This window comes from Cyprinodon tularosa, unplaced genomic scaffold, assembly GCF_016077235.1.
Source record: "Cyprinodon tularosa strain WSP-4 unplaced genomic scaffold, ASM1607723v1 ctg238, whole genome shotgun sequence".
NCBI classification, from domain to species: domain Eukaryota; kingdom Metazoa; phylum Chordata; class Actinopteri; order Cyprinodontiformes; family Cyprinodontidae; genus Cyprinodon; species Cyprinodon tularosa.
The window spans coordinates 463,189-474,378 of NW_024038890.1; the positions used below are offsets into that span (position 1 = coordinate 463,189).

The following is an 11,190-nucleotide window of genomic DNA, read 5'->3' on the forward strand; positions in this document are numbered from 1 at the left end:
TGTATGTCACAGTGGGCATTAGAGGGTTTTACAAAAATATCCATCAATTCCAACCATTTTCCATCACGCTTCTCCCAAGCGGGGTCGCAAGGGTTGCTGGTGCCTATCTCCAGCTGTCAAAGGGCGAGAGGCGGGGAACACCCTGGACAGGTCGCCAGCGTGTCACAGGGCAACATAGAGACAAACAACCATTCACGCACACACGTATACCTAAGGAGAATTTGCAGAAGCCAGTTAACTTAACAGTCATGTTTTTGGACTGTGGGAGGAAGTCGGAGTACCTGAAGAGAACCCATGCATGCTCAGGGAGACCATGCAAACTCAATGCAGAAAGACCCCGGGCTGGGAATCAAACCCGGAACCGTCTTTCTGCGAGGCAGCACTGAGCAGACATTTTTCCAAAAATAAAACACAGTAAATTCCCACCAAACCCAAAATAAGAGCTAATTGCTCAATTAAAAAAAAAAAACCCTAAGTCTCATCTGACCAGTTAAAATCCCTGAACCACAAATGTTTATGATAGTAAGGCATTTTTTTTCTAGCATGCCTCCAAAACAACCAGTTAGCTGATAACATCTGCTGTTTGATATGGCGATGATATGCTTGTTGCAGTTTTTCCAAGAGTAAAACTTTAAGATTTACTTACATCCAAACCCATCTTGCTCCCTGAGGGTGGAAAGATAAACTGGATGCTTGTCTTGACATGTTTCCAGTTGTTTTAGACCAGTTAATTATTACTCTGACTGTACACAGAGTACGAGCAGCTTTAGAGTAGAAATGTGTGTGTTGTAATTATTCCCTGGCTTAAGAAGCTCAGCTTACATCTATTTGCCTTACCTGGTCGCAACACTTCACTTGTCTTTTGTCTTTTAAAGACAGGCTGGGGGAAACAGACCTCTGAGTATCACACATTATGTATCCAAAGGAAAAAGAAAATTAAAATTCTTTTAAATTTGGTCTCCTATTTAATTTAGAGGAATAGTAAAATGCACAATAGATAAAGCAAAAATCATACTTTTCTCCAATCCTAAACACAAAAGTTACTTAAATTAACAGCTGATAATCTTCCTCCTGCATATAAAGGTATCCTCTAAATATACCCCAGGACAGCATTGTGAGGATTCACTTGCTCACAACATGCTACAGATGGTTATATCTCAATCAAACTCCCTGGCTAGTTATATTACGCCATAAAATGGTCACGTGGTGATCATAAACACTTCTGCAACAATGGGGTAGGTAAAATAACTCAGTCTAAGTGTCCTGATAAGGGTTGTGAGGATGTAAAAGCCATAAAGAACTAAAGTTCATTAATAAACCGGAACATCCTTTTAGAGAAATGGAGAAACAAATGAGGTGTGTAGGAAAGAATTGCCTTTTAGATCAAACATTGAATTAAGTTCTTTTTTTTTCCCTTCCCTGAGCAGCATCATGGACATTTGTTGCATATTAGCATCCCCCCACCTTTATTCAGGTTTTTAATTTAAAGCAGAAAAAAAAAACTTTGGGTGTGACAACACAAACAAGAAGCCCATTGTGTGTGATTCATACTCATATTACCAATGGGCAGGCAAGTGGAGGATCAGGCGACATGTATAAGATCAACACAGCAGCCTTAAATGCACTGAGTGCCAGCGGGTGTCCCCGGCTCGTTTCACTGGGTTTCTGTTTGCCGTGACAAAAGCAAGCGCACTCAAGCCTGTTTAGACTCGCTTTGGCCTCACATGATGAAGCAACTCCTAGCCCACCAGCCCACCCCTCTCTCCACAGTAGCGAGATACTGAGATACGGACGCATGGCTGTTTTTTTGGACACACCTCATTAGAAGCACTAATCAGTTAGCTTGCACTAATCTGAATATTGTGTCATGCAGGGCGGATGCATGACAACAATGTCCTCAAACAGAACACCATCTAATTTGGATATGGAACTACAGGCTAACATTTCCGGCTCTTTGATGATCTTAAGATAACACTTGATTAAAATCTGAAAGGTCTGGATTTGTACTTGGTCCCAGTTTCTGAATCAAATCTGGAGCAGCAGGCTTTGACAGTCATCTCAAAAAAGTCAGAATTGGCGCTCTCTATTTCCTCATGTGTCTGACTACCTTCTTTGTTTACTGTGATCACAATCAGGACGTGGCTGAAGGAAGTCACGGGTACAGGCAAACAGGTTAAATGCACCGTGATTTAGGCACAAGATTGTGGTTGTTTACAGTTCTATGCAAAATCAGCCTTTTCATGTTAAAACCAGAAAGAAAAAATAGGATTTTTTTTGTCTTTAAAGCACAATCTGAAAATTGTATTGCGCATTTGTCTTCAGGTCCATGGAACATAAGTGGATCTGGACGAATCTTAATTGTGAAATCCACTAATATGGCCTTCATGAAAGGTTGAAAATTAATGGTCATTGTTGAAAGAAACCAGTAAGCCATCTTGTTTGCAGACTATTTCAAACCATAAAAAAAGTTTTCTGGGCAAACTTGACCAAAACTGAACTTTATAGTCTAATTGCAAAACACTATCTGTGACAGAACACTACCATCTCACGTCACCCTCGCTGCACCACCTTATGCTGCAGAATGCTTTAAATCAAAGCATATATCATGATAAAATGGCCTAGTCAAAGTTCAGACCTAATTCTAGGGCTGAAACAATCAGATTAATCATGATTAATAGATTTTTTAAAGATAATCATCATCTAATTTAGTAATCGATTGATACCTAGATAATTAACTGGAGTATTGAGACGCTAAAACGTACCTTTAGCCAAAGGAGCACCAGTAATTATACTAAAATTGTCTAATAATAAATAAATATTTTATCTTTAAGATAAAAAAAAAAATTCCGTCTGTCAATATGCTCTAACCTGAACTCCTCTAGTGGAAAAGTTTTAGTTTCACTTGGTTTAATTTTATAAAGAGTCTTCTTTAATGAACCTTTGGCTATCGGATTATTAATCGATTAATCAAAAAAATTATCAACGGATCAATCTGGAAAAGAATCCTTAGTTGCAGCCCTACCTAATTGCAATAAGCAATGTTTCATGACTCAAAGGTTGATGTTCTCATAAACTATTTAATAGTTCTTGTTCAGCTTAAACAATCTTGAAAGATGGAAGAGACATTGACCAAAAAGCTTTCAGTATTAAATAAAGTCAAAGGTTCTGACCCTGAAGGCTGAATCTGAATTGTGCCAATGTCAGATTGTAATTTAAAAAAAGGGAAAAATATTCTTTTTAACAAATTCATGACTTTGTGTTTGTTAATTATATGCATTTTCACCAAATGCATTTATTTTGTTTCAGTATTTGAATCCTACAATGGAGAAATTCCATCTAAAATGCATGTTTTCTGACTGTTCACAACAGCTTTTAGCTGGATTCAAAATAGGTGAAGAAAGTTGGAGTATATGCAAGGAAAAAAAGAGCAAAAAGGCATCTTTGTATCAAGTAAAAAAAGAAAAACTTAAAGTAAATGAACATTATGTCACCAAAGATTTTAAAAAAAGCAGAGTAGAGGCTAGTCCTGCATTTGTTCCCTATCTGGATATCTCTGTTTTAGCTTAAAAGTTAACTTTTTTACAAAAAAAAAGCAAAACTGGCTTCATATGAACCCAGCCAAGCCCAGTATGACTCATTACACCTTAAGTAAAGTTAACCAGTGTGTTTATTTAAATATGAACCCCTCAATACGAGCGTTTTTCTTCTGCAACCATACAGTCAATTAAATACCAACCAATCAATTCTGCTTGCATTTTTATGATCCTTAACTAAACTCTCAGTTCCATCTGTGCTTGTTTCAGTTTCAAGTAACATAATTTGCGGTGATCCTTTTTATTGTTCGAGAGTGATGACAGCATTCGAAAACAACAGCCCAAAATGATGAAAGCCTGCAGGCAAGGGAGTAGGATTCAGTCTACTTGGCTAAACTTAATAACCCCAGATCTGTTACAGCATTTCAGGAAAGGCATCTGAAGGCAGCAGTGCAGTTTTTCCCCCTTACTCTCATTCAGTGGGACAGGCAATGACGTTCGCTCGCCTGCTCTGGAATCTACGAATGCTGCCAACCAAAGTTGTGAATGGGGTGGCAGGCAGGCAGCGCCTCTCCCTCTCTGTCTTATACACACACACACACACACACACACACACACCAAGCTAAGAATCGACAGCACTGATTTCTGTTTGCGTCACAGTGGCTAAGTTCAGGTTACATTTAAACAAAGGAATTCATCCCCACGCCCCTCATCTTTTAACACAGGCACACATAAATCTACAACATACACTGGCATTAAACCCACACTGTGGCAACATGTCAGCCCTAAACGCTAAAAGAAACGACCCACAATCAGAACTGCAGGAACTTCAGTTTATTTTCATCTGCTGTCTTCTTTTCTCAGCTGACAAAACTCAAGAGTGTTAAAGATCAGAACATCTGCCTTTCCTGCTGCCGGAACACACTGGAAACGGTCAGATGATACAGGGATGACCAAGCTAGAGACGGAGACGTTTCGTTTCACTACATTTACACTCATCATCCGTAAAGTAGCTTCAGCTGAGACCGACTGCCAGTAGGATGGAGTTCTAGCCCACTTAGTTTGTTATATAACGATCAATTTGATTAAATAGCTTATGGGCTGCATCAAACCGATGCTGTGTAACACAATTTAGCTTTATGTAACGCAGTGATCACTGAAGAAGGTGCTATTATATAGCCAAAGGTTTTTTTTAAGCCCATACAGCAATGAAATAGGGGCCTACAGCTAAAGGTCACAAATAGGGACCTTTAGCTGTAGGTCAAAAATAGGGCAGGACAATATAGACCAAGAATAATATCTCAATGTTTTTAAATTGTAAGGCAATATAAGATGTTTATCTCAATATGTTTTTCTTCTGAATTGAAGCTTTGTCCCAAATGTCACCCAGGTAAATTTTTTTAACAAACAGCTGTAGATAAACATGAGCTCATGTCTGAAATGGCTGAAAAATGACCTACAACCATTTGTATTATAGGCCATCTTAAAGGTATTGTTGAGGATGTTCTTTGGTCCTCCTAATTGTCAATAAATCTTGTGATATGTTTACATAAGGCCGTCCTGCATTTTAACTTACCGATAGCGAGTCTGACAGTAGAAAAATTACAAATCTTCTTTTGGAAATTTAGCTTGTATGAGCGATGCAAAGAGCAATTTTTAAACAGAGCGTGCACGAGGAGAAATGGGCTTGTGCACGCTCTCGCACGAGTTTAATAGGCGTTCACTCTCGGGAGCAGGTACAAGGTTGTGCATGTGCATTTTTTTTTTTTAAGTGGACTGGGCGAGTCTTTTCAAAACGTTGCCAAAATCCTCCACTATAACTTTAATATAAAAGCTATAGAATCATCATCTATGTCTTTAAAAAAATATATTAATATTTTAAAAATCTGTATATATTGTCCAGCACTAGAGAAAAACTAATTCATAGAAATTCTTATTCAGGATTTTCTGGTAGAGAGGAAAAAGTCACAGTTCAGTTAACTATTAAAATTCATCCAAATATTACAGCAGAATACTTCACTAGTGCCATTTTTGACAGTCAGTATGATCCCCCTCTTTTTTTTTAACACTTTTAGTTTTACGCCGGGCGTAACTCTACACACACTTTGGAATATAAAGCCTCAGAGAGTGTTTTTAATCAAATACGAGACGGGGATTTGTTTTCTTCTGGCCTGCTGGGGTTGGGGCTTTTGAAGTCTCCTATAAAAGTAGTTTTTTTTCCATTCCTGTTCTTATCTGAGGGATATGAGCCCTTCACTGTGTTAAAAGTTCTTCTCTCTTTTGTTCTTGTTGAGTTGTAAATATGATATTGGAGTCCTTTTGTTAGTGGTGGGAACTTTCAACTCCATTTCATGTATTCTCTTTATTTTTGAACAGTTCCTCAGCGTCCCAAATCTTTAAAAAAGACTTATTGATTTTATTTTCATAATAATCCTTTAATTTCTTCATACTCTGGCATAATGGTTTGGATTTTGGTTTCTTTTTTACGGGCTTGGCAATGATCAAGGGTGGGTGAGTAAAATAAAACCACAATGATGTTAATTATATGTAAATAACCATTAAACAATGATGGCGATTATAGCTTCAAATAGTGCCAGGTTACACAAAATCAGCATTTGAACACTGCTTTTCACATTCATTTGAGTTTTCTTTGTCTGAAGTGAATAACTGCTTCATGATCTGAGACATTCAAATGTGATAAAAAGGGGGGGTGGTATCTTTTCACAGTACTGCAGATCTGAGAAGCATCACTTATTTGACAGAACGCCTGTTCTGCTGGTTATATCAGTAGCTTTTTAATTCTGTGCATAGCTGTCACTCACACTGTTTTACTGATTGGGGATGTGTGAGGATGCTGGCATAAACAAGCTCAGGCTGCAGTGTAAACTGGGCCTTCCTGTTGTTCGTAGCTGGGGGCTTTTGGGAAAGGAAAAGCTTGCCTCTCCCTTCAGCTCCAGCTTGAGATGATCTTGCATAAACAATCAAGAATAAACAGCGTCTATTTGCTCCATTTGCATTCTCCGGCCTGTTCTAGGTCGTTGATCCGGCGATGAACCTGTGTGCTCTGTCATGCTTTCACACGAAGAGATGCTCTGAGCACACAGAGGATCTGCAGAGCACTGGCTCTGGGTCGTGTAATACAAAACCTCTAATGATTCTCACTGGTAAACCATTCGGCCAGTAATGGACTCGCAACAACCTGCAACATGTTTTAGTGAGGCAGGGGCGGCTGTAAATCAGTTGAGGCAGTCTTACCAAGAAGAATTTCTAGAGACGTTGATAAAAAAGCGGCTCAGAAACTTCAAATATTGCCTCAGAGAGGTTGCTTTTTTTTCCATCTCAGCGAGAATGCAGACGGAGTGAACCCTGACAGCGCAGCTGGGACAAGCGAGATCTGCTGGGTCATTAACTGCTCTCATTAATTCCTGAAGCCTGATTCGCCCGGCCCAGTTGTGCTTCGCTGACATAAAATGAGCATACCCAAATGTGCCTCTGACAACATGTCATTTGTTTTGCAATTCCTTCAAAACTTCCACAACACTCTGTGCCATCTCTGCGAAGAATACCATTATCTGAAAGTAAGACAAGTCCTAACTCTAGGTGAGAAAGCTGTTAAAAAGTGCTCCCGTCTCACTGAGTAGCTAAACTGAGACCACTGTCAAATGAAACTGTGAACAGCCTGCAGGTTCTTATCAAGAGAAGCACTGATGCTCTCACTTCAGATTACATCATCAACTTATAACCACACATTCTAAAGTATCTAAATTTAAGAAAGACTAAGACGATGTGGTCGGGATCTCACCCAATATTTACATATACAAATATGTTAAGTTTGTGTATTTAAATTTTGCTGCCTTTGATGTGGAACCCTAAAAATAAATTATATTATAGGTTGGAAAAAGCTGTGTGCTGTGGAGATTTAGCACACCTCATCGTACAGATGGTGTGACCTTGTGATGTTAGCAGGATGCTGTGGGGAAGCTTTTCTTCAACAGGGTCAGGTAAGAACAAGATACCAGATAAGAGGTGTTGGAACAATGGATGGAACTACTTACAGACTAATGTTCTGATAAACCTGATTATATAAGATCATCCATTATTCAAACAATCGCAAATGAATTTATTAATCATTTAATTGTTAGCTGAACTATAAAGAGTCTAAAACATGCCTTTAGCTGACAGAGCAACCCACTTATTGCAGTAATTTCACCAAGATTGCAAAAATTACATAAACATTTTTCATTTAAGATAAAAAAAAATAAAAATTTCGCCTGTCTATATGCTCTATCCAGAACTCCAAATTTGGAAAAGTTTTACCTGGTTTAATTTTTTTTTAAATCCTTCTTTAAGGAATCTTTGGCTATCAGACTATTAATTGATTAATCGAAAAAATTATCAACAGATTCATTGATTTGCAAAATTATTTTAGTTGCAGCCCTAGTTACATCGTCTGGATGTGTTAAAATCTAAAACTTAACTTCAAAGTGTGCTTTTGCAGCATTGATGCATTTGACCTAAATAAAAAATGCACTAAACCGGTTTATCTTTTCTCAGCGTTTCACAAATACTTTGTGCCGGTCTATCGCAGAAATCTCCCTTTAAGAATCATACAAATTTTGTGGGTTTGACTCAGAAAAGACTCTTGGGCCGGTGAACTAAATGATGTTACACCACATGAAAATTTTGTTTAACCCTGTTCTTCAGAAAACAAGTAAGGACGGCCATGAGAAATTTAAATAGCAACATGTGGCTCCAAAACAGAGCAAACATTTCATTCAAATTATGTTCAGATAACAAATTGAATGGCCCATTCATCGTTTGGGCAAAGAATAGGCTGCACCCATTACTTGCTTTGCCTCAACATACTTGTTATGAGTGATCCATTCAGCAGAGTCGAATTTAAAACGCTTCTTTGGAAAAGCCATGGTCATTCCCAGATGTTTTCAGAAGCTTCTAAGCCCATTAGTTGGTTTCAGCCTCCAGAAGCAAATATCACAATTTATAAATATTGTTCCTCTCAAGTGTCTTATTATAACTAAAGTTTAGAAGAAAAATACTACTTTTATAATAAGGGTCTATAGCCGGTTTGCACAACTGGCATCAGTGAAAACCGACCTCTTAAGCCTTACCAAAGTTTTACTAATGATTTCTATACCTTTAAGCTTTTTATTGTCATTTCACTGTGACTAGGACAGAGCAACGAAATGAACTCTCTACATTTAACCCATCCCCTTGGGGAGCAGTGGGCTGCCATTGTGCGGTGCCCAAGGAGCAGTGTGGGGTTAAGGGTCTTGCTCAGGGACCCAGAGTGGCAGTCCGTGGGTGTGGGGCTTAAACTCAGAACCTCTGGATTCCATGCCCTAACCACTAGGCCGCCACTCCCCTTTCTAACATACAGTAATGCTTACATTTTATTTCATTTCCCTTTTGGGAACCATGAAGTGTTATTGAATTGAACTAAATGGATCTACTATAGCTCCATATGTGTGGGGGTAGCTGTCCTGCTGGAAAATGAACCTCAAGTTTTTTCTCCAATATGGCTTGCTATTTACCTCAATCAAAGGTGACATCAAATCTGATCAGCTCCACTGCCTTTGCTGCTAAAAAAGCATTCCCCCTATCATGATGCTGGCACCCCCGTGTTCCACTGTAGGGCTGATGCACTGAAGCTGAGTGGCGGTTTCGAGCCAAAGGCTAAATAGTTCCTTCTTCTTGCCTTCTTAGTGTGATAGAGATAGAAGATAGAAAACTTTTAATCAATTTGACTGTATGATCTGATTAAATTGTCTCTGTAAAGTGCCTTGAAATGACACGTGTTGTGAATTTCTGCTATATAAACAAACTGAATAGAGTTTCGCCAAAAACCTCTATCCGTTTTATTCCTCTCACAGATCATGTCTTAAGTGTTAACATTTCTCCCCATTGAGGTAAATTTTCAAAACATGACGCTCTTCTGATATAAAATAGTTACGGACCTGTTGAACAGAAGTAGATTCACACCATTAAACATTTCTTTAGGCTGGATTTAAGAATGTGTTGGTGTTTAATTTTAAATGAATGAAGCATTTTGAGAAAAAAAAAATGTAATCACATATCTAAATATATAGACAACCTGCCTTTTTAGATCTTAAATATTTGGTTTATATTTCCATGTTTGTGATCTCATTGCAAAATCCATCCCAGTAAAGAAGAGAGGAGGGAAGTCATGGTTTTAAAGCTGATGTCAGCCATCAATAGAGGAGGTGAACAGTTAGATCACTGCACAATAAAAGTGTAAAAGCAAATCCCTCCAAAAGAGAAGATTCACACCCCTTGTCCAGAATAAAGCCTGCCTTGTCCAAAGAGGATATAAAGGACCCTGGTAACATCTCAGACCTGTTAAAGCTGCATATATTTGACTATTTCCACTCTGACAGCCAGAGCCTATCCTTGCAGGCCCCTCGCATAGATTTCAATACGTCATCAGATCACCATCCAGCCTACAGCCATGTGTCCCCCCATGCAGAAAGAAGTTATTTCCATGATTCAATACGTGCTTCATCGCTCAGAGGCGTTGCGAAAGAGCGCTTTCATTTGCACAGACATAGAAAGCGGATGTGGGAGGCAGACACCCCTACCCCACCTCACATATGGTAATGGGGGAGGGCAGGGGGCGCACCAGATCTGTCAAAATCAAGAGGAATAAAATCAATCCTTGAGCATGATTAGAGGTTCAAGAGGATCATATCCTGACTGTGTGCTGATGTTGTCTGTTATGCATTGCATAAGCACCCCCCCTCTCTCTCTGCTGCATCCTAAGGGTTTACCTGAGCCTACAATCCGCAGGCTGCCGTCATCTCTGCGATCATTCCCACCTTTTCTGCATACTGAGCGCAAAATGTCCCAAAGCCTGCATAGGCCTGTCTGCTGTTTGCACCTAGAGCTTCTGTACGGCTTCAACTTACCCTCTCTGGCTTTAAGTAGTACAGTGTTGGCTACTATGTTCTCCAGCTCCATCAAAAAGAGGAAAATCCTAAATGCTGAGGGGAGGGGGTGTAGTTGGGTTTCTGGAGCTTCTGCGGCGGAAAACAGCGTCCTTCAGCCGGCGCGCCGGGATCCTTTCTTTCACTCTTCGTCGAGATCCGAGCAGATTTCTCTCATATCAAAGTCGTAAACGATAAAACAGGATGTCATAGATTTGCTTGCAATGTAAGTTGGGCATGGTTCTTGTTGTGGGCTGGACGTGCGGCGCTGCATTTCTACTCCAATCCCCCCAAAACCATTCCATGCGTAATACGGGTGTGAAATGTGTCCCCAAAGCGGAAAATGATCAACTTGGACGATCTCGATGGAAATAAGTGGGGAGTTTTATCTCGGCGGATCCTTACAGCAGGGTAACAGCAGCTTTACAACGGCAGAGGTTGGATGAGCGCACCAGAGAGGACATCAGCCTGCCCCCTCCTCCCCTGTTGGTGCGTAATCAGGGGAGGCTGGGCCTTTCTGCTACACAGCTGCGTCAAGCTGAGCTTTTCACAGCCACCAAAGCTACGCACCAAAATAAAAGTACTCCACTTTGTTGATTTTTATTTATTTTTTAGAATAAATTCAAAAGCACAAATGTATTTCTGTATTTTCATATACCATCTAAAAATGTCTTTATTGCAGCAATTGAACTGGG

General features: G+C 39.5%; 1 protein-coding gene across 2 annotated transcripts in view; it reads right to left on the reverse strand.

Moving 5' to 3' along the window:
• The window catches only part of grk5l (G protein-coupled receptor kinase 5 like), a 52,004-nt gene extending 41,019 nt beyond the window's left edge, over window positions 1-10,985 (reverse strand). Inside the window, exon 1 of one of the 2 annotated variants that reach the window (XM_038287298.1) lies at window positions 10,478-10,985. In XM_038287298.1, coding sequence (XP_038143226.1) covers window positions 10,478-10,529 — 52 coding nt within the window. In that variant the 5' untranslated portion in view covers window positions 10,530-10,985. The remainder of the gene's footprint in view (window positions 1-10,477) is intronic. The other variant, XM_038287297.1, reaches the window with a different exon arrangement.
• Between the last annotated feature and the right edge of the window lie 205 nt (window positions 10,986-11,190).